The sequence below is a fragment of the Rhea pennata genome, chromosome 3, assembly GCF_028389875.1.
Source record: "Rhea pennata isolate bPtePen1 chromosome 3, bPtePen1.pri, whole genome shotgun sequence".
Lineage (NCBI taxonomy): Eukaryota > Metazoa > Chordata > Aves > Rheiformes > Rheidae > Rhea > Rhea pennata.
Window position 1 is genome coordinate 38,029,589 of NC_084665.1, and position 23,966 is coordinate 38,053,554.

At 36.3% G+C, this 23,966-nt stretch overlaps 1 protein-coding gene across 6 annotated transcripts in view; it reads left to right on the top strand.

Annotated features, from left to right (window-relative positions):
- HEATR5B (HEAT repeat containing 5B) overlaps positions 1-23,966 on the top strand; it is a 60,804-nt gene that overhangs the window by 11,360 nt on the left and 25,478 nt on the right. For all 6 annotated transcript variants that reach the window (XR_009957897.1, XM_062572078.1, XM_062572076.1 and 3 more), the window contains 16 exons: positions 324-479; positions 1,919-2,169; positions 2,611-2,722; positions 3,948-4,100; positions 4,392-4,491; positions 5,288-5,397; positions 6,620-6,783; positions 7,915-8,090; positions 9,403-9,508; positions 11,286-11,476; positions 13,139-13,298; positions 15,687-15,876; positions 17,157-17,326; positions 19,575-19,719; positions 20,564-20,803; positions 22,674-22,925. Coding sequence is in view for 5 of the 6 variants with exons in the window: in XM_062572078.1 (XP_062428062.1) it covers positions 324-479; positions 1,919-2,169; positions 2,611-2,722; positions 3,948-4,100; positions 4,392-4,491; positions 5,288-5,397; positions 6,620-6,783; positions 7,915-8,090; positions 9,403-9,508; positions 11,286-11,476; positions 13,139-13,298; positions 15,687-15,876; positions 17,157-17,326; positions 19,575-19,719; positions 20,564-20,803; positions 22,674-22,925 (2,676 nt within the window). In the remaining variant the exon portion in view is untranslated. The remainder of the gene's footprint in view (positions 1-323; positions 480-1,918; positions 2,170-2,610; positions 2,723-3,947; positions 4,101-4,391; positions 4,492-5,287; positions 5,398-6,619; positions 6,784-7,914; positions 8,091-9,402; positions 9,509-11,285; positions 11,477-13,138; positions 13,299-15,686; positions 15,877-17,156; positions 17,327-19,574; positions 19,720-20,563; positions 20,804-22,673; positions 22,926-23,966) is intronic.

Sequence of the window (23,966 nt, forward strand, 5' to 3'; positions counted from 1 at the left end):
ATATAATGTACACATGCTGCACATCTATATCCTTTGTTGAGTTATGCTACTGATCCTACCTCTTAGAGCTCTGCCATTGACAGTAACTTTTGAGCATCTGTTATTCATGGTCTTCGGATGCTTTTGTGTTTGGCTAATAGCTGTAAAGATGTTATTTTTGCTTTACCAACTCATACTATGAGGAAGAGTTGTGGTTTTATTTCAATATTTAGGGTTGATGTCAAAACTAAACTGTCCCTTTCTGTCCTCTGTTGTTATCTGTATGTGGTTTACCTGTGATTCAAGTGATAGTTAAGCAGGATACTTTGTTTTGTTTTCTGCAGAAGCAGTAGTGAATGATGCTAACAGTGAAAATAAATCAGGAGCTGCTGATGTAGCTGCAAGCCAGCACGTAATGGTCTGTGCCCTTCAAGAACTGGGCAGTCTGGTTCAGAGTCTGAATGCTACTGCATCTCCTCTTATTCAAGAACCCTCCATAGGTATGCAAATCAGCTTAAGTAGGTTATATGAAACATTCAAGAAACTAGTATGAAGCATGATTACAATCTTATTGAATAATAAATTATTGTGTAAGAAACAAAGTGATAGCACTTCCTATAGTTTATCCTGCTGTTTATTCAGCTCATTGTTTTATAATACCCTAACTTCAAGTTTGCCAAAGTTTTAAGCAACAGTTTTGACGGAGTGTCTGTCTGAAACTCTCTTTTAGGGATGTGAAGTTTTGTTTTTGGTACTGATGACTTTCAGATAATGATATTATAGAAAATGCACTGTTTTTCTGTGTAAGTTCTGAAATACTTGCCTTTGGAAAGCTGTGTTGCTTTCAGGTATCACATTTGTGTGGGGAAGTTAGGGGCATTTTGTCAGGAGATGAACCTGTGGATAGGCCTATTTTTAAAAGCTTGGATACAGTTGATCAGAGTTGGTATGAGTTTGTTTACATATATACATATATATATGTGTGTGTATGTATATATATATATATAGGTATATATGTGTATGGATCCATATTTGTACTGTATTGCTGCAGTTTTCATCTGTGGATTCCTATTTTTTTTTTCCAATGGAAAAAAGCCCCTTTTAAAAATTTCGTTTATAGATTGTTCTCTAACATACATGATGTTCTTTTCCTGCTGACTTTGTGCGGGCTTTGGGGTGAGGAAGACCATGTTTGCATTTATTCCTTTTGGCTGTTGCATCCCACAAGAGCAAAGAATAGTGTGAGCTATATCTTCGTGGTGGTTTCACTAACTGCTATGAAGTAAGCAGGCAGAAGTTGTTGACTAGATACAGAGAGAACAAGACAAAAGGCGTCAGTGGGGTATTTGAAGTAGGAGTTTGTAAGGGTTAGAAGACTGGGCTGGGGAAGTTGTGGGTTTTGGAGAGTGATGTTGAGTTGAAGAGCTTACAGTTAGAAAGCAGGACTAGCTAGGCATGGAGATTTGGAAAGTGCAGAAGGATGGTAACTTTGTGTGGAGGAGAGTGTCAAAAACATAGTGTACAAGGTACAGTGGTCAGTGACATCCATAGCACCTGCCTACTGTGTGGAACAAAACCAAAAATCACTCTCTCTGCTGCTCTGTTATTGACAGGTTATAAAAGATGGACAAAATTTAGGCATGATTCCATTCAAAGCTAGTTATATATAGGATTACTGTCTGGTTTCACTTCCTCTGGTTAGTTCAAGTGGTTGAGATCCATATTGTGGTTCTGACAGCTCTTGTTTTCCTGGTAAAACCTTATGTGGATCAGCATGATGCTAACAACTTTTTCTTAAAGAAAAAGGCAGAGTCACAAAATTCAAGAATTCTAGCATTTCTTAACTTTTATGTTGCCTGTCTAATTTAAATACAGTTTAATTGTCTACATATATTAAATAGTACATCGTAATTGTATGGCTATAAACTCTTTTCTTTAGGTCTCTTGGAGACTGTAACTTCAGTTCTTCTCCATCCCAGCATGGCTGCTCGACTTGCAGCTGCGTGGTGCTTAAGATGTGTAGCTGTGGCATTGCCTTTTCAGTTGACTCCGTTTTTGGACAGATGCGCAGAAAGACTCAACAATCTGAAGACTTCCCCTGAAGCTGTCAGTGGCTACAGTTTTGCTATGGCTGCTTTACTAGGTGGTGTGCATCAGTGTCCCTTAGGTATTCCTCATGCCAAAGGAAAGGTGAGATAAAGAGCGTTTAGTATGTGAATGTATGAAAAAGATATCTTTTTTTTATCTAGAAGTAATTGCTTTGCAAAACATGTGACATGGTAACAAGTTAAAGCTTTGGAAAGGTAAGTTGGGCCTAGAAAGAGCAATGGCCAGAGCCTTTGTATGCAGTATCTCAGTTGCAATATTTACCAGCTTTTTTTCCCTTTCTGTCTTTCTAAGTTTATTTCTCATTTGGCATGTTAATGTAGAATAATTCAAGAAAACATTACTTTGTGTTGTGAGCATAGAGTAATTATTTGCCTGAAATGTAGTCTGCTGTTTATAGAATGTCCATTTAAATGATTTGAGACCATCTTTATATATAATCTGTAGGGGTGAATTTGCAGCAATGTCTTCCATTATCTAAATTTATATTTTTGAAATCCATTGTTTTCTTTGTCATTGCTGCAGATGGTTGTCAGTATTGCTGAGGATCTCTTACGAACTGCTGCACAAAATAGCAGACTCTCCTTGCAGCGGACTCAAGCTGGATGGCTTTTACTTGGAGCACTTATGACTTTAGGTTGTAAAAACAGTTGGTTTTTTTATTTTACTTCAATATTTTCCCAATATTTCTGATCCTCTACTGTGGCAAATAGTCTCTGCATGCAATCAGTCCAGTGTTATACTAGTCGTTTCCCCAAACAGAGAATTGTTGTTTTTATTTCAGCAGTGATGTTTATGCTGGGGAAAAGTGAAATATAAGTGTTTATGTAAGCTGAATGATAGAAGATGTCATATCTAATTTTTCTGTGCTTCTTCTTGGGGAGAGGGGCAGGCAAAATCCAGCTTGTAGTCACAGTACGAAAAGTGCAAAATTACCTATAACGTTCCTTCCCTAATCAGTACTGTGGTATTGAAATAAATGCACAGTAAATAAAATGAAACTGAAATTCCAGCAATTTGCATGAGTGCCCCTGGATAAACAACAGTTCTGACTACAGATATTAACAGTTTACAAAACATTCTGTTGTCTTTTTAAATGTCCAGGCTAATATGTGTCTGTGCTTATTTGCTACCACAGAAGTATTGGAGATTAAATTTTGAGAGATTATAAGTATCCTTTTTGGAGTTTTGCAGCAAAAGTGGTTTTTATGGACAGTATTTTGATTTCTTCAGTATTTTGATTCTCAGCAAATACCATTTTGTTTCCTCTTGATTATCTGAATTGTTCTATTCTTTTGCCAGCTTGTTGCCCATCCTATGATTTTTCTAGCAGTACAGAGCTATTTTGGTCGTCCTTCTCCAAAGTGTTTTTGAATGCGCTTACATTGGGTCTTCCAGAGTTTTTTCAGAAACTTTTTGTAAACTTGACCATTAAGCTTGTCAGAAGGTGTCAGTTGTTCTTCTACTCATCATGTTAGCAAATTAGGATAGGCTGAAAAACTTGCCTTCAAAATAATAATATAAAAAAAACAGAGGAAGTTTAAAAAAAAAAAAAAAGTTAAGATGATTGCAGCAGCTGGCCAATTTTGGATATTGATTCATCTATTATGTATTTCCTATCTTTAATAATAAAATTGATTATTAATCTGAAAATATATCTATTTTTACTCTTTATTTGCAACATTTTTAACCTAAAAATGAAAAAGATTTCCCTTTTATCCTTCATTGCTTATGTAGGGAGAAGTAGAGGGAAAAGAGAAATGAGGAAAAAATAGCATAAAGAGCAAAGCCTTCATTGAAGTTTTTTGTTAAACCTTATTTAATAGGAGTTTTTATTATAAGGTCATTTCACTTTTTCCTAGGTCCGTCTGTTGTTCGGTACCATCTACCTAAGATGTTGCTGCTGTGGCGAAATGTGTTTCCACGTTCTCTGAAGGAGTTGGAAGCAGAGAAGGCGAGAGGAGATTCTTTTACCTGGCAAGTAACGTTGGAAGGCCGTGCTGGAGCTCTGTGTGGTAAGAATTTCAAACTCCAAAATTACAAGAACATAATAATACAAAACGTGATCTCATATATTATGCAGAGCACTCTTGTAACATCTTTTCCTTCTTTCAGAGAGAGTAAGGTATGTCATATTTTCACCGAATGTGACCTATTTTTTATGTGTAGTCTGGTGAACGTGTCACACGGACTTTCAATAAACATTTTTATTTGCTGCTTTTTTGATACTGTGTTAAAGTATGAGCAAAATACAGTTTCTTTCTTTTGTATCAGTAAGATTTTAATTTGAAATACTTTGTTATTAGCTATGAGAAGTTTTGTTGCTCACTGCCCTGAGCTCCTAACTGAGGATGTGATCAGAAAATTGATGACACCTATAGAATGTGCCATGACAATGATGTCACAGTAAGTACACAGTTTTAAAATTAAAATTTTTACATAATCCTTAGAAGGACATTTTGAGACTAAAAATGGTCTTCTGAAAATTGTTCTTACTACTGTTATGATACAAGCTGTCAATACTGAGAGCAGTTGTTGCTCTATTTGTTGCTCTTTCTGCTCTTTGTTCACTTCTATCTTTTCCTTGAGCTGAAGTATTACAACTAAATTTGTATTAATTCAGCTTCTCCTCTTTTGGCCTAGCAATGGACTATTGCTGCTTGTGCATGTTGGAAAATTTTTTAATGATCTTTAACTTTGTGAAAGTATATCGTCATATAGCCTGTGCCAAAAAGCCTACTGTGATAGTTTTTATTAACTGTCTTTTGGATTTCCAGCTCAGTGAGCCTGTGACTCCAAGGTTTGCTTACCCTTATGCAAGAAATAAATAAAAAAAAAATGTACTGCAATACTAGATGCATCCTTTTATAGAATGTAATAGTGAAGAGACCTAAACACTTTATAGAATATAAGGAAAAATGCAATGGAGATTTTTTTTGGGGGGATAGGGGGTATAAATTAAAGATTTTTTTTTTTTTTTAATAAGGAGATACATACCTCCATACCTCTGAATTACAACACTGTTTAAGCAAATGTTTTGTTAGAACAGTATTTCTGAAAATTTATTTGTAGTTTGCGTAATGTTGTTCACTCAATGCTGTTTTCTTACCTTAGTGAGGATTGTGCGGGGAAAAAAAATGGAAATGCTCTTTTCAGTAAATGCAGTATTTATGACTTTCCCTCTCTTCTTTTGATTCTGTAGTATTCCGTCAGTAATTAAAGCCCACGGAGCTCATCTCAAAGCTAGTGCAGCTATGGTCCGTTTAAGACTTTATGATATTTTGGCTTTATTACCTCCAAAGACATATGAAGGTATATAACTTTTTGACAATTTTCATTAAGAAAAAAATCTAGTTATTCCTTTTGATGGATTTTTGATGATTTCTCTTGAAGCTCATTTGTCAAATTCATGTGATTATATGCAGATGCAAGATTCAAAATAAAAGGCTAGAAGTCTCCACAAGTCATACACTATATTCCTCATCTCCTGGATGTCATCTTGACAGCTTAAGTACAGAGTATGAATCTTGCATATTAGAATAACATTTAAAGTATATAAGTTTCAGTTCCATTTATGGGAATGAGACATACTGAATTCTCATTTTGAAATTTATTTTAGGTGTCTTATATCATTGTTATTTAAAAGATAGAGAGTATATTTCATAGTATACTCTGAACAGCAGATACAGGAATGAAGAGTTCTGTTTTCTAGCTATGACTTTTAATAAACTGTATTGTAGTACTAGGTGGATATAAAAAGTACATATGTGTGTCTTTTCCTAAATTAGAAAAAAAGAAAGAAAAAGAAAATGGAGTCCAACTAATATACAGTTAACAAACACCTTCAGATAATTGTGGTTTGGGCAAAATAGCTTTTTATCTACTTAGGTACACAAACTTGTTTAGAAAAAATCTGATGGCTCACTTGATAAATACTAATACCCACAATGATGGAAAACAAGTATGGATTTGGGGCAAGAAAATATGTATAATGCTTGAAATGATTCATTGAGAGATTTTTCTTTTTAAAATCTTTAATATTTTTTGCTCTGGAGATGTTCTGTTTGCATTCTTTCTTAGGCTTTTTTTTTTTTCCTTTTCCTTATCGAGTATTGGTATAATCAGGTATGTTAGTTTATTAGGTTATTCGATCTAGTAGACGGAATTATTATTATAATCACTGTTATTATTGAGTGACCAGACACTTTCACATGATCTGGCAGATTAGCTTTAAATGGAGGGGGAGAGGGGAAATCAGTAAATTTACATGATAACTTAGGTGAGCAAATACTTATAAAATCTGGATTGTCCTTCCAGAAGGAATGGTATGATTCCTTGTCTGGAACAGGGATTTGGGAACTAGGAATCCTGAGATTTGTTTGAAGCCTTGCTCTCAACAGTAGTCTTGTTAGGTTTACTCCTACGGCTGTTTGCTGTGTATTAAATGAAGATATATATGCTTTTGCTTGTAACTGTAGCTGAAATGTTCTGGATAAGAAGGAAAAGTGATTCTTCTAAATATTTTACATTTTAGGATCATTTAACGCACTTCTTCGAGAGCTGGTAGCAGAATTTACTTTGACAGACAACTCTGCTAATACAACCACATCACTCCTGAGGTCTCTTTGCCATTATGATGATAGTGTTCTTCTTGGCTCCTGGCTGCAGGAAACAGATCATAAGTCAATTGAAGATCAGGTAGTACAAAAACAGAAAAATAATAAAATGAATTATGTGCATTATCTGTTTCAGGAAGTGATTGTGGGTTCTAAAACTCTTTGTTTTTAGACTTGTTTCAGTGGCTTGCTAAGTTTTAAGGCCTTTCATTTACAGTGTAATATTTTGATAAAACTGCTTACAGATGAGATGTGAATGTTGTTATACAATCTATATGGCCGTGGTTATTCAACTAACCTACTTTTTAAAGATTAACTAGACCTTTGCTTAGTCTAGCAATTGTTCTGATGATTTTTATTAATCAGGACATACATTGCAAGTCCCACTAAGTATGTTTCATAAAGGAAGTGCTGTCACAGTATCAGCATTGCGAATGGTGTTATAGCAAAACAAGATAAAACTTAAAACAGTGGCACTGTTGGTAGCAATGAAGCACTGCAGTGAAAGTCCAAAGATCCTCTTGTGCTTGGCCATATTGTTTTTAAGCATGTGGAGATCTTGAGACCAGTATGTTTGCTTTGCTTTTTTTGACCTTCTAAGAAGAATACAGGACTTCTGGATTCCACTTTTTGTTTCATGATTAAATAATTAACAAGTTACGAAAATAAGTTATTCTTCAGAGTTCACAGACGATTATTTAATTGTATTACCTGAAAAAAATTATTAGAAAGTATTTGAGTTATGATAAAAATGTTTGTCAGTATAATGCTGTTCCTAAATCTTTCTGCATAGGGAATCATTACAGTCAGAACTGATCATTTAACTTGTATAGTGTTGTAACTCAAAGCTTAAACAAGGGGTGAGTTAATAGCCTTTTTTCTGAAATGATACTTTGCTCTCTGCTACAGAGGCTGCTGTTGGTACTGGAATTTATCAGCCTTTCTCTAATATCCTTGTCTTACTATGAAGAGTGAGAGTTTGTACATTTGCTTAGCTGTTAACTGTTTTGATCTTCTGGGATTTAGCTGGCCCTGTAAACAAGAAGATTAATTTGAATTGGTTTGCTAGTACATGTATGCATGGGGCACTGTAATTGCAGAATTTCAAACTGTAAATTATCTAGTTGTTCTACTGTATATGTGTTTTGTTTATCTCTGTTTCTGAATTTTATGTGCAAAGATATATTCAAAGATACTATGTGGCATTTTGCAGCTTCAGCCAAACAGTGCATCTGGAAGTGGTGCTTTGGAACATGATCCATCTTCTATTTATTTGCGTATCCCTGCTGGTGAAGCTGTACCTGGTCCCCTGCCCTTAGGAGTATCTGTCATTGATGCATCTGTGGCTCTCTTTGGTGTGGTTTTTCCTCATGTTTCTTACAAACATAGGTCAGTTTAAATTGATGTTCAATTTCCTAATGGCCTGTTTTTTGGATTGTTACTTTTTTCTTTTTTTCTCCTTGAAGGAAGAATCTGCTGGAAAATCAACTGTCTCAAATTCAGATTGCATTTTTTTTGTGTTCATTGTGTCTCAGGATTTAGGAACATGTCTGCTCCCTTTAGAGATGAGATGATTTCATGAGTTTACCATATTTGAAGAATAAGATTCTGAGGTGTAGGCTAGATTCTTCACTTCTCTTGCTGCTTTAGCAATAGTAATATCTCTGCAACCCAGCTTTCTTGCAAAAGCTGTCTGTGCCTATTCTTCAAATCAGCCTTGGAAACATAGCAGTGGCAGCCATTAGATTTCATTTGCCTTCTGCAGGTAAAACTGATTGATTTGCACTCAGCAAATGTTTTATGCAAAATGAAAAAGATGGAATGGTATTAAACTTCTCTTTCTTGTGTGTTCCACGTTATCTTAGCTGAGTTATGAGCTATCATGACTACTTTTGTCATTCAGTTTAGCTAACTTGTCACTTAGTATGCAGTTGAAAGCAGCTCTGAGCTTCATTTCAAAGTAAAATTACCTTTCAGTGCAATCCTGATGGGAACAGCTTGCTTTCTTAGTAGTCAATCTCATTTTGCAGTAAGCCCAAGTTAGATGTAAGACTAGCTTGTAGCAATTCAGCCTCATCTGTGCTATTGTTAACTAGGGAAAAGACATTTGACTATGTCTGAATAGCCCTGTAGCCAGCTACTGGGGAACGGCTGAGTAGTTAAGAATGCAGATTTTTCATTATACTCCTGTTCTTGGTATCTTTTAGAGAATATTCCTTAGGGAGTTACTCTTTAGGGAGTACTTTTCCTTCCAGTAAGGAAGTGTGTAACCCAGTAACAGTTAATTGGGAAAATCTGAACAATAACAGGTATACAAAGAGTAATGTTATTTTGAATGATAGAAGAGAGGTGTTATTTTTGCTAGTCTTGGCCACATAGCTTTCCAGTTATACAGCCAAGTGTCTGCACTTCTTGGTGCTTTCTTCAAAAGGGACAGATTATTTACTTGTGGCTGAGCTCAAAGAAGAGTTATAAGGTGCAATTTAGAAATAGCTCTCTACTCTTCCTGCCTAAGATGGATCAGAGAAATGGACGAATACATTCTGCAGTCCCTGAAGCATAAATTCAGTAACAGAACCTATAGCGCCCTTTTGTTGGGTTTTTTTTGTTTTTTTTTTACCAACTATATTTTAGTTTGCTTTACCCTTTTTATTTTTTTTGAAAGAATATTGCTTAAACAACATTCTTCTCTCTGTTTTAGATTACAGATGTTGGATCACTTTGCTGAATGTGTCAAGCAGGCTAAAGGAGTTCGACAGCAAGCTGTGCAGCTTAATATCTTTACTGCTGTTCTGAGTGCTTTGAAGGTAAAACTACTGTAAATTTGTAATGCATGCCAAAATTCAGCAGTTTGATTCATAGATTTGTATTTGCTCTACTGGGGCTATCAGAAGATCATTGCTAAAGTTTGCAGTCAAGCGCTCAGAAGTGAGAATACCACAGTTGAGCTTTTTCAGATGCTTGTAGCTTCATCTCTTGTCTGCATGGATCAGTAAAGAGTAAATGATACTCACATGTTCGGCAGTTCTGCAGTGCTCCACCCTTGGAAATCAAACCTCATGCAAGTCAGGAAGATAGACTGTATGTCATAAAAAATGTTTCTGAAAAATGTTTAGTTTCAGTGACCCACTGTGGAAGAGTGTCCCAGAGTGCAAGATTTTCTTTCTACTGATCAAATTTCTAAAGGCATTTCTAGTTTTTCTTGGTGCTCTTCTATATGTTTTTCAACCCATTAGTCTGACAAACAAATGTTCTTCATTGTATCACCCTCACTCACCTTCAGAGCAGGTAAGTCCTATGCACTGAGGAAACTACCCTCATAGAAGTGTCTACCTGTAACTGAAGACTGGATGGATTTCATTTTGTCTAATTTCTGTTAGCCAAAAATGACCACCAATCATAAACTCATTATTGGGGCTATGAATCCTTGGTTAATAGGGAGAGAATGAGCGTGTCTGTCCCACTTCTTTTAGGATGGGGTGGCACAGTACACCTTTCTCTCTATTGACTACAAGATATTTATGTAGCTTTTCTAGGTTTAATGCCTAACACTTTAGATGATACTCATGCTGTGTCTTCAACTGTGCAACCTAGTGTATATACACAGTCTGTTTTCTTTTTCAAAACTGTTTTTGCCACATTTTTTTCTTGCTGCTCCAAGTCTACTGCTTCCTGACATCTCTTCCAGCCTCATTTCTGCTCCAGCTGTCCCCCCCTGCCCCGTTCCTGTTTCATTCTTTCCCTAGACTCTGTGGTCTAGTTGCTTGTGCTCTTTTTCTCTCTTGATCTTTCTGAGTTGAAATTGATGAATCTCTTGCATGATTCTGGTTAGAGGACCATTAAGAGTGCAGGAAGAACTACTCCTTATTCAGCCTTGATTCCTAGTTCTGAATTAAGACATATGCCCTGGTCTATAGCTAAGGGACATACCCAAGTAAGTATGTGATTTGGAGCACAATAATTAAATAGAATACTCTGGGAATTTGACTGCAGAATTCTAGCAAAATTGGGCAAAAAGCATTTTTATAAGCTTATAGTTGGGTAAAATTTTTGTGGTAGCAGCAAAAGTCTTATTCTTCCTGCAAAAGTCGTCAAATGTCAACTCTCTGTTTAGAGCTTGATAGACTTTTTCAGAGAAAAATGTCTTAAATGTGAATCATTTTGCTAAAAATTGAAATATGGATGCTGAGACAGAGGTCTTGAATTTCCCATGCCATGCTAAGCAGCCAAAGACTGTCAAAATTGTAAGAATTGAAACTAGGATTCCAGAAGTAAAAATGAGACTCTTTGGTAGAACCGTCGGCTTCTTCCTCTATGACATGGACAGTTTATATATTTTACATGTACTTAATTACTTAGGAAATATAAAAGACTCTTTGAAAGTCGTAATAAAAGGTAAGGTACTATTCACGGAATATGGGAACCAAATAAGCTACAGAAACAATGTTGTGGGTTTAGTTTTACCACTCTGCGGCAGCTTTATATAACACTGTATATAACAGTATAAATGTTTGCAAGGTCGTAGAAGTGTGGCTTGTCCATGTCTTCCCTCCTTTGGAATTGTTTTCTCATTTGTTTGTGTAGGGTTTAGCTGAAAATAAAAGCACATTAGGACCAGAAGAAGTTCGCAAATCTGCTTTGACGTTGGTAATGGGTGCCCTTGATAATCCTAACCCTATTTTGAGATGTGCAGCAGGAGAAGCTCTTGGCAGAATGGCTCAAGTGGTTGGAGAAGCCACTTTCATCGCTAGAATGGCTCAGTACAGTTTTGATAAGTAAGTTGGTTTTGATTCAGAAAATGAAATATAATTCATCGTTGTCTGAAAAATTCTTCTTCTAGACATCATTGTGATTATTCTCTTATTTTCATGATTTTTTGACTGTATAGATCTAATGAAGTCTTCAAATTTTGATTTATTTCATGTGATTCTACCAGGAGTAGAGGCTGACTTGTTAAGATACTTGGAACATGAAGTGATACTGATGAAGAATTTTTGATGGGTTACTTAAGAGTGACCAAACCGCTTCAGATGAATAAACTAAACTTACTGTAAACATGTCTGCAGCATGAGTTCTCTGGTAGTGGTTCTGCTTCATAAGAATACCCCTTTTACCACTTTACATATTGGCTTAATTTATTTCCTGGCCCATATTTTGCTTCTGTATTCTGTTACTTATTGCAGGTCTTTAGGAATCTGTCTGGTAGACTTAATGAGACAACGTATTTCCCAATTTTTAGCTTAAACTTCGGAAACACCAGTCAGTTTGCATCAGAATGTGCCTGTGTCAGGGCTGCAGCCCATGTCTTCTGGCTGGCCAGAATACATGCACACAGCCTCAGTCCAGCTCTCGATACTGTCCCCCTTTGCTCCCCCTCCCCCCCCCCCAATCAACTCTTCATTATTTGATCTTGCCTTCCCCTTTGCCTTCCCCTTTGCCTTCCCCTTTGCCTTCCCCTTTGCCTTCCCCTTTGCCTTCCCCTTTGCCTTCCCCTTTGCCTTCCCCTTTGCCTTCCCCTTTGCCTTCCCCTTTGCCTTCCCCTTTGCCTTCCCCTTTGCCTTCCCCTTTGCCTTCCCCTTTGCCTTCCCCTTTGCCTTCCCCTTTGCCTTCCCCTTTGCCTTCCCCTTTGCCTTCCCCTTTGCCTTCCCCTTTGCCTTCCCCTTTGCCTTCCCCTTTGCCTTCCCCTTTGCCTTCCCCTTTGCCTTCCCCTTTGCCTTCCCCTTTGCCTTCCCCTTTGCCTTCCCCTTTGCCTTCCCCTGAGAAGGTTTAATTAAGTGGACACATGTGACACACGTATGGAAGCTAAAATATTGTAGAAAATATTTCTCTAGTCACTGCTTCATATAATTACATCATTCAAAATGCTATTCATTCTGTTTTAGTTTTATTAATGAAACACTTTAAAAACTGTATTGGAACAGTCATAACTGTAGAGGCAAACAGTTGAATTAGAAAAAGTTACTAAGATAGCTCTGTAGTTGAAAATAAATGAATTCCTTTTTCATTTCTCTGCAAGCATTGTCATTTTTCCATTTGTGACTTGTTTTCACTGCAACAATCTAAAAATGACTTTTTTGATTACTGAATTAGTATTCCATGAAACATCGTTAAAAAGTAGACACGTTTCCTATATTCTTTCACTTCCAAAAATGTTCTATATCAAAAATACTAAGCTCTGACCAGGAAGAAAGAAAAGAATTATTATGTCAAAGTATCTTTTTATTTGGTTGCTTTTATATGCAACCTGCAATATATATTATTTAATAGCAATATATTAAATTTTTTTTTCCTTTTGTGATTAAACCTTCTGAAGACCTTGTAGGTTGGCAGGTAATATTCTGTTAAAAGATGAGTTATTTTTGCTATTACGGTACTTAAAAGGTTCTTGCTGCAAATTTAATTAATAACATGGTTTGTTTTTATTTAAATGTTGATAGGTTGAAATCTGCTCGAGATGTTGTATCAAGAACAGGCCATTCTTTGGCTCTGGGCTGTCTCCATCGATATGTTGGAGGAATAGGTTCTGGACAGCATCTGAAAACAAGTGTCAGTATTCTCTTGGCTTTGGCACAGGATGGAACTTCTCCTGAAGTCCAGGTAAAAAAAGCTCAACCACAAAATTGCTTTAAAACATTCAAGATTATAAGTAAAAATTAATTTATGTGTTTGTTCTGTTTAATGAAGATTGTCCCATAAGCCAAAACAGATGGACATAGTATGTACCAGAGAGTGCTAAGAAAGAAGAACTTCCCTTAGAAACTCTTACAAGACAGAATTCCAAATATCTTTTGCAATGAAATGTTCACCTTACTGTGAACTCTTATTTAGGAAGGCAATTGCATATGGTCGTGATAATTCAAACTGACAAGTTTCTACTTGTCAGCTGAGCCAGAGTTATTTGCTGTGGGCAGGTTCCTAACTAGTTACGATTGCAAAGCAAAATGTGTTAATTGTATCTTGGTGTTCTGAAGTTTTATCAAGTGGCTAGTCAACTGGCTCAACTAGATCAACTATTGGAGACAACGAAGAGCAGTAATTTTTTTTGCCAGGTAATTTCATACCTGTTCTCCCCCAAACATCTATTTGTTGGGGTGGACCAGATTAGAGTGGGCTAAATGGACCAGTGTGTCTGTCCTTACATTAGGAAGCTGACTTTTAGGGGGGGGGAATGGTGATTTTCTTTTTCTTTTTTTTGGCAATGAAATTTATCAAAGCAGTAGAATGAAAGAATTATTTTAAAAGGAAAAAAACCCACACCTGATTTTAGGTAAAAATGTCTTGTCTGTAACTATACTTCAAAGATTATAGTCTAATAGCAGAATATAACAGGTGACTTTTTGTCTTTTTTTTTTTTATATTGCTGCAAGAAAATGGTTATTTGAAATAGTGACTGTCTATTATGCTTTAGCAGTAGGAAATTGTGTGATACCCACAGTAGGGGCAGTTCATACCCACAGACTGAGAAACTGAAGCCCCCATTAGCTACATAGAATCGTACTCCCACATCTGTTTAAATTATTACCTTGGTAGAACAAACAATAGAGTACCTTTTTATTTCTTTTCCTAAGGGCAATAAAAAAATGATAAAGGCATTTATAGCTTGTCATTTGAAGAAAACAAGACTAGTTTTGGAGATAGAAGTTAAAAATATATAAATACAATTTAAAATCTCCTTTGAATTTTCCTTGTTAATTTAAGGTAGGACAAAGGTCAGTTTGCATGTATAACCTCTCTTAATGTACAAATTCGAAGCCTACACTTGTGTATCATTCATTTCAGGGGAAAAAAATTGGAACTGCTTTATGGGAGAAAAAAAAAGTCTAAAGGGGAGGCATTCAGAAGTCCAGATTCAAGATATGTGCCTAACTTATTACATATATGTAGACTATGACACCAGGCCACTGTGAAAAGCAAACCTTTTAAACTTCCTCTCTCACTAAGTGGGACAGAAGTGATGGAGATTGGCAAGAATAAAAGGATAAGCTGTAATGTGCTACTCATGTGGTTAGAACTGTAGAATTAGTTATATATAATTGGTAGAGATTGCTAATGGTTTTTAGGCTGCATCAGAGAGGACTAAAAAGGGATGATTTAAAAGGCAGATTGTCCAGTTTACTTCAAAGAATCTAGCTCTGTAGCTATAATATTCTTTTAACCTAGTTTTTTCAGTGTGTTTCCATTGCTTATTTAATAGAAGAAAATTCTGAAATAAGATCGTTTAATAGAGTGATATAGAGAGATATCTAGTGCTTTCAGGTCTTTTAGAGGAGTTTTATTTCCTATGAAGCTTTAGTGATCCTAAAAACTGTTTCCTCCTCTCCCGCCACCTGCTGTTTTACTTGGACAATTGCAGTAAGTTATTTTGTATTGTGCTCTTTTGCTGTTTACTTATATTACAACTGAATAGTTTGAGCTTTCATCAACTTTTTCCATGCCCTGCAGTACACTGGATATACTCTTTTCCTTTTCTGCACCTACTAATAAGAAAATTTAATGATAAATGCATATGAACCTTTTTAACTTGGATAGAAACTGATTTTCATGACAAATGCCAAAGACACTCCCTAGTAAGGACTTTATCAACTAACTGTCTGTTTCAGTATCTACACCCAGTCTTACAGAGATGATTCCTCCTTAGAAAGGAATTTTCCTTAAAATTTACCTTCCTCCTTTCTTTTATAATGGGTATATTGTTCGTGTTTGATCAAAAAATAGTTAAACATATTGAGGAGATAGAAGAAAAATACAAATTCTGACAGCTTCTTCTCTATTATGCCCAAAAGTGTTGACAGTCAAAGAATGCACTGGAAATATCAACCCACAGGTGATTGCTTGAGATTCTGGGATCTTTGGGACATTTCAGGAGTTGGAGTGCTAAGTAGAAATGGTTAAGCAAGGATGTACGGAGCAATGCTCAGCCTACATGCAAATCTGTTTAAATTTCCTAAGTGCATTACTCAAAAGTATTCCTTTGTTTTTTAATAGACTTGGTCTCTCCATTCACTTGCCTTGATAGTGGATTCTAGTGGGCCAATGTACCGTGGATATGTGGAGCCAACACTTTCTCTCGTTCTTACTCTGCTCTTAACTGTTCCACCATCACATACAGAAGTACATCAATGCTTAGGCCGATGTCTTGGAGCTATAATAACTACAGTTGGGCCAGAGCTGCAAGGTTAGTGTGAGTGGGAAGAGAAAACAGGATAAATAATTTATACGAAATGAAAATGACAATGGAATTATACTTTCAAATGGAAGATGATAAACTTTGTTGCAGTTACTGAGGAGGGGAATAAAAGCTGACCAATTGGTAGTTAAGGTCCTACAAACAACTTTAACTCTGATCCTACTTATATCTGGACCTTTTTTTTTGTAGGCTGCAGTTTAGATTTATGTAAAGAAGTTGCAGTTTTGTATAGTGTTCTGGCTAATTTGCATGGTAGATAAAAGATGAAGAACATCCTTATTGCCTGTGTTTTGTTTATAGGTGGAGCAAGAGATGAGATTTCTTCCTCCACTTTTCGGTGTGTGTTGGTAGTTGACTTTGACTAATGGCAAGAGCTTGAAGCTTTACATCGTTATGAACTTGTGAACTATATAACTCATTGTATTCATTTTTGAGGTTCTTGGAGCACTGTATCTTTGCACAGAGAATAAAGTCTTATACAAAGCATTGTGAAATTTTATGGCTCAGATGGCAAAAACATGGATTAGTGACTTGTGGGAATTTTTTAGGGATATTTATTGGACTTTGCAGTGCCAGAGAGTCAGCTGTTAGTAAAAAATTTAACTCTAAAGAACTGTTTATTAACTTGTGTATCTGCTTGCTGTATATTAACTTTTTGGTGTGCAGTGTTGTTAACTTTAGAGCATACTTGTCTAGAAGGTTTTCAGCAGGTTACATTTTGCTGTAATTCAGGATTGTTTGTAAAGCTTATGTGGGTTAATTCTTAAAATATAGGATGATGCAGTTTTTAAAATGAAATTCTTTTGAATGCTTGTCCTGTTACAGCTATGTGACTCATCTGATGCAGCCAGCAGACATCACCTGTGTATCTTTATGTTAGCTCAAGGGTTAGCTGGTATTTTAGGGAATGATTGTATGTGTGAAATATTGCCCGTATGTATAGAATGAAAGAGACTTTCAGAACAGAAATCACATGGTTTTGCTGGATTCATATCTTGGCAAGATAGTCTCCAAATACTTCTGACTAAAGATTATTGAAAATTTCAGTTGGAAAGGACATTGTTGTTTAACTGAGCTAAAATGGAGATATCAAAACACTATTATATCTTTAGAAATTGGGTGGATATTAATTTGAAGTAGGAATTCAGAAAGTCACATGTTCATCCTCTGAACTTTCATGCATTTGAAATTGTGTAATTCAAAGGTTTAAAATCTACAAGTGTCATACAGAAATCTTGCTGTGTTAAGGGTATTGTATTATATCGTAGGTAACGGAGCTACTATTTCAACAATCCGTTCTTCCTGTTTGGTGGGCTGTGCAATCACACAAGACCATTCAGACTCGCTTGTTCAGGCAGCTGCCATATCCTGCCTGCAGCAACTTCATATGTTTGCACCACGGCATGTCAACCTGTCTAGTCTGGTTCCCAGTCTTTGTGTGAGTATGAAGTGCATCCTTTCTATTCCTCAGAATTTATGTATGTTCCTAACAGAGGTCAGCAGAAGCACTTAACAAGATGTTAAAGATACCCATATGTAATAAACAGCAGCATTTGTAAAAACACTGGAGTCCTGCTGAAATGCAGTAAAAGGGCTTTTGTCTGCAAGTGATTTTAGATGCTTTTAAAATACTGCTGAAACTCAAGTCATAGGATCTGATTCTCTTTCACCATACACCCACAAGATAGCAAGCATTTATATAAAATATAAATGAGTAGCAAGATGCTGAAAACTGTTGCTTGTAACTGTTCGTGCATGCTGAGGGAGGAGGGTGAGCTGGGGAAATATAGGAGATGAATGATTTATTTTAGCACTGACAGCATACTAGTTGCTGACATTCTCATTCTTGTGCTGCTGTTGCAACGAGTGTTGCTTTCTGTTTCCGTTAGTGCTCTGACAGCAAATCCTGACTTAAGCCGGGAGGTGAGGCAAGGGCTGGAACCCCAAACATATCAAATACAACTACAAGAAGAAAATTTTGTAACAAGGTTCAGCAGACCAATATTGAGAAATTCTCTGTGGTTTTCTGTTGGATGATTCACAAAGTTCATTGTATGATTCCTTGTGGAATTGCTTGTCCTGTGTTACCTGAACGAATGCAATCCTACTTGCATCACTGTGGGAACTTAATCTCCCATTCGGACTTTTCCCTAGGGCATCCTCTAATCATTACATTATCCTCTCATCATATCCCCTTTTCAATCCCTGTATTTTTTTTCCACTCTGGAGCTCTCCTGCACAGTGTGTTTCCCATATTGTTGTTGTCCATACATAAAATTTTTGCATGAGGGAGATGCAACATACTCAAAAGTAGGTGGGCCTTTTTGTATAATTAGTACATACAACATGACAAATAATCTCTCCAGTCAGTTGCTCTAGGGGGTAATATTAAAGACAATGATGTTAATTCAGACAGGACTTCTGCTGTTTTGAAAACTTTTTCCAGTGCTTTCTACTGTCTCTTTCCTGCTTCTTTGTGGTCCTTTATTAAACAAAAGCTGTTTTCCTTTTCTTTTCTCTTATTCCTTACTTTCAAATCATACTTGGTTTGATAAGCTTTCCTCTTGAATAATCTTGTGTAGTTCTTTATATTGCAAATACAGATATGTAGGCATGATCTGTATTACCTTTCCAATGCTTCCTTCTGCTTCTTGCATTGGCATCATAACCACGATTTTTTTTTTCATTTTCCTGACTAAAGCCAGGGAATAGTCTTTCCATTAATTAAATCCCCGAAGTCTTCATTGTTTTGTTTCCATTAAAACAACCTCAGTGTGATACTTAGGATTCTTTTAAAGTCTGTTTATTTTTTCAAGACTGAAATCTTGTATATTCATATGAGGAATGAAATACTTATTGTATATTCATATGAGGAATGAAATGTTAAAATACTTTATAAACTATATGACCCTTTAATTTAGGAAAGCAATTTCCATCCACATAATAAGTTAATACTGAGAAAGCATATATGTATTCAGTTTATTAAACACAAGTTCCCCAAGTTAAATAAAGAATCAGAGTTTCTTAAAGAGTACTCTTCATCTCCTCCACTGTGGAAAACATACAGTACCCTGTGCAGCTACTTCCTCTCAAGACAATTGGGATCATGCACAATTCTTCTGTAAGAAAAACATATACTTGTACTTGAGGTCATTCAAAAGGAATTAGAAGCACAGTATTGGTTGATACAACAAAATAAAACAAAAACCTGAAAACTGTCTTACTGAGAGGCACTTTACTGAAATTTATGCAGTAAATTCTGGCACAAGTTTGAAATGGAAGGTTTAATGAGAGCTGTCATGGGTAGTGCAGCTGCTGATGGCTTTTTGGTTTAAAAATGTGATTTATAGCTGTAGCAGTATATGGTGTTTAGTAGTACACAGGAGTATAACAGATTCAAATGTGTAATTAGTCTCAAATCACACTGCTGTAGTTCTAGTGTTTAGTGTCTTATCCTGTTAACCAGGTAACAGTTCTCAGCTCTGGATATGTCAGCTTTATTTTCAAATTTGTATATTGTAGTGAGTGCTTATCTGTGAACTTTAAAGGTTTGTGAAGAGCTTGGTACCTAGCAGCTCACACAGGGGCATATAATTGAAAAGGAAAGTGCTGGTAGTCCTTAGCAGCTCTGATTTACTGAAATGAGGATGCAGCAGTTCAATCACTTGTAATGGTTCTGATTTTAGGTTCATTTGTGCAGCTCCCACTTGCTACTTCGCCGGGCTGCAGTTGCATGTTTACGACAGCTTGCTCAGAGGGAAGCAGCAGAAGTATGTGAATATGCCATGAGCTTAGCGAAAAATGCTGGAGACAAAGAAAATAGTAGCATCAGTAAGTATTTCTTTCATGTAATCATTTGTAACAGCTGTGTGTGTGGGGATGTGTGTGTGCGTGTGCATGCGTGTGGTTTGTCTTCAAAAAAACCAAACATGGAAATAGTCCTTCCAGCTCCAAGAAGAACTTGTGGCCACATCCTCACTTACCTCCTGAATTATGGTTATAACTTAACCTTTTGTAAAGTTCAGAATTAAACTTCTCTGCCCCATTAAGAATGGCAAGCAAGTAAGGAGGAACAATTTACATACAGTGGAAACATTTTATAGTTTTTCTGATATTCCTGGTTTGGCTTCTGCTCTTTTAAAATTGAACATAATGTGTGCTGTTTGATTGAGCTAGCTAGCTGTGATGTATTCTGTTAGCAGCATGCCTACCAGCCTTTGGACTTTCTTGGTTGGTTCAGTTCTTGTGTCTATCAATTTCATTCTGAAAGTGGAAGGCTCAGCAGTGTTGATTAGCAAAATTTTCTTCATATCAGCACAGAATCATGAACTTATTAGTATTAAATCAAACCAGTTAAGTCTGTCTCTGAAAGTATTCTGTAGAGTCTAATGCTACTAGGCATTTCTACAAAAAAACAGAATATGTACCTTGAACAGAAATAGATTTTTTTTAATTAATCCTGGGAGATTAAAATTGCCTGGGAGAAAATAAATCTTAATGAATTGCTATATTAAAATCTTTAATGTTAATTCAGAAGAAATTCAATAACAACTTGATATACCACTGCCTGAACTATATGCGCATGAATGTAAAATATCCAATTCTAGTTTGTTGCTCCCAATTTTAAAACTGAGTTAATTGATTTCAGGAAAGTTTCCTCATTGTCATTTTACAGATATTAATCCTTTTGCTCCGGGAGCTGGTTCTCGGCGAGATATTCATTCCCGGCATCAGGGAGTTAATATAACAGAGACGGGCCTCGAGGGTGTCCTTTTTGGAATGTTGGATCGGGAGACTGATCGAAAGTTGTGCTCCGATATCCATGACACTCTGGGACACATGCTTTCATCACTGGCAGTAGAAAACCTTTCTCACTGGCTAATGCTTTGTAAGGATGTTCTTGCAGCTTCTAGTGGTGAGTGTTCTGTAGTATTCACATGAGAAGATGGTATATCCTTAGTGTTAGCGTTGTCTGCCAATCCTTCTTTGGAGTTTGTCTTTTGTCATAGCAGGGATGCGTGTTATAACTTAATGTTGTGCGTAGAACTTAGGCTGTGGTGCATTAGAACTTACTGATGACTTCCTCGTTCTGAGTGTTTTGATTGTTTTTTTAAAAGTATTTCTTTCTTCTAAGATTTAAAAGTTGTTTTTTATAAGCAGTATTCCCAGTATTTCCAATGGGGAGCAATGTGGTCATTAATTACTCTGAATTTTCAGTATGTTGGTAAAAGCAGACTTTTTTTAGCCTTTTTACATCAGTACCGTGTTGAAGGAAGCCTGCTGGTCATACTCTGAGCTTTCTTTCATGAGGTTTTTTGAGTTACTGATGTGATGATGGGTTGCCATGGTGAGGGGAGTTTTTTGCTTGGTGTTCAGCTTTGCAGACTTGTTTGCAAAGATTTTGTCCTCAGAGACCTTATTCCTGTTTTTTCAGCTTTTAGGATGGTTGTGACGCAAATTCTGTTCGTTTCCCTTTCATTTATACTTGTTTGTTGGCATCCTGTGAGTTCATCCTGCAGCCCTTTCTAGATGTTGCCAGCTTTATGTTTACTGCTGAGTAACGCTACCAAGGGTTGCTTCATGCCATATAATTACCGTATATCTGCCTAGTGAAAATGGCCTGTTGTTTCCTGAGTTTGAAGTTGATACGTCCTTTTCTTATTTTCATGTGGGATGAGTTTTAAAGTTATTAATATGTTTATGCAGTCTCCTCATTGTGTTTTCTTTCCGGTAGCTGAAAGAACCATATTTAAATGCATTTCTCTCAGCTGTACTTTAGTAAGCCAGCAACTTTGTTTTGAACTCTTTGATCCAAGTAACTTTGGCATAAGAGCAAAATCTAGTTTGCTTTTTAAGCAGGGATTTACAGGTCAGCTACGTAAGTTTTCCTGGATGCTTTCTCAAAACACTCTTGTTGTGACTTGGCTTCATCAATGTTTGCTTTGTCATATAGCCTGTCTCTGTTGAGTGTCTTGGCTCTTCAGCTGCCTAAGTTTACACTTTCTAAGAAGCCTGCCTTAGTTGGGGTAGGTTACACTTGCAATAATTTCTTCTTGTTCTCCTCTAGCTATTACCAGAGTAATTTTTGTCAGTATGTTGGCATTTTGCTAATTTATAGCTGGACACTGAGATTTCATGTGCTTATGTCTGAATAATAGGAATCTATATGCATGTTTGAGTGGGTTTTTATCCCCCTTTTTTACTTTCTGTGATCCTTGAAGTCTTGTTTTTTTTCTGAAATGAAATCTCACAGACAAATAAAGGAATTTTTGTTTGCACATTAAACACATTTATAGGTTCCATAAACTGTCCACTTGGCTGTATATCTGTTCTGCAGCACAGAACTTTAGTTTTTGTCAATTTAATGTGACTCTTTAGCTTTTACTTGAATAGTTCAAGGCTGAGCTAATTATCTGATTTTGAGCCTTGAAACCTCCTTACCCTGTTTATTGGTAATTTAATAGGTTAATTTTCAAAGCTGAGGAGCTTAGATGTGGGATTCAGCTATAGTTGCTATCTGTAGAGAGTTAATGTTACAGGAAATGATGTTGTATCCTTTAAAACAAAGAAAGGATAATGTAGCCCAGAGTTAGGGGTGAAAAGCTTTCCTTTTAGTGATATTCCTATGGCCTTGTGCATTTTCCAAATGTTGCTGTTTCTACAGAAGAATATCTATTTTGAATCTGAGTATGAAGAAAGGCCTGGCAACTTCCTTATTGAAGTGTCTGCAGATTATAATGGTGCTTTTTTCTTCTTCTTCTTCTTTTTCAATTGCTGTGTTGCAGACATGAGCACTGCAGCTCCATTGGGAGGAGGGAAGGATGAGGAATCGGAGAAGAAAGAGGAGATGGACGATGACACCATGTTTACCACCCTGGGTGAAGAGGATAAATCCAAACCTTCTGTAGCACCACGTTGGGCAACTCGAGTGTTTGCAGCTGACTGTCTGTGTCGAGTTATTATGCTGTGTGAGAATGCAAACAAGGCGCACTTTGATCTAGCAATGGCCCGTGCAGCCAAACTTAAAAACCCCAAAAGTAATTATATAATGTGCATGCTTGTTTTTTTTTGTCTTTGTCTTTTCTTTAACACCTCTTTACAATTGAAGATTACATAGCTACGATAGAAATGTAGGCCGTTAAAAGTAAGCCGAACATCCTTTCATGCAGATGATTAAAAACAAAAGCCATGTCCAGCAAAAAGACAACAAAACTCTGGTAATGTAACCATTCTAGCATGCCTGAACACGAAGGATGAGGTTTACTGGAGGAAATAATGTCTGTTCTATACAGACTGATCTAATTGGAAAACAACTTTTGGATTTGCAAACCTTTTTTCTGATTGGCTATACAAGCAGCAAGCTTCTAGCTAGGTGTGAGCTGGGAATAGTTTCCCTGAGTTTTACTGAAGGACAGCAATGAATTAGACTTCAGCAATTATTTTAGCATCTGCAGAGCAAAGGTATGTTAGGAAAGAAAGAATTGATAACACCAGGTAATTATTGCTGTGGAGCTGGTATGGGATTAGGGATGTGGGATGGAATCATGATATAACATGAAGCCAGTTGCCTTTTAAGTTTTTTTTTTTTTTTTTTTTTTGGTATCTATGAGAGTGAAGAATATTAGTTTTAAAGCTCCGGCTTTCAATATACTGTTATGACTTGGAGGATCATTAACTGAGATCAGAAATTAAATGGTTTGTGAAAATCATTTCTCTGACTGATAGCGCAAGGTTTCTGCTCTTTTATCATCCATGCATATGTGTTTTGGTGTATAGTGATTGTTTCCTTTCACCATATAGAGTTCATGAAGGCTTTGTGTTTGTATCTCTGAACTTGGTATTTAAAGTGAACTTGGTGTATTTGGTATTTTTAGAAAAAGAAAAATCTAAGAGCCCTCCTCCCAGCTTAAACTTCAAAAATATTTACATTATACTAGTATTTATGATGCCCTGAACTAGCAATGTTAGACCTTACCTATATTTTACTAGCTTTTAAAAACTAGTTACTGATTTATTATTTTCAATAATGACTATATTTTATTACTTTTTAAAAAATGATTTTCAGTGTTTCTTTACTG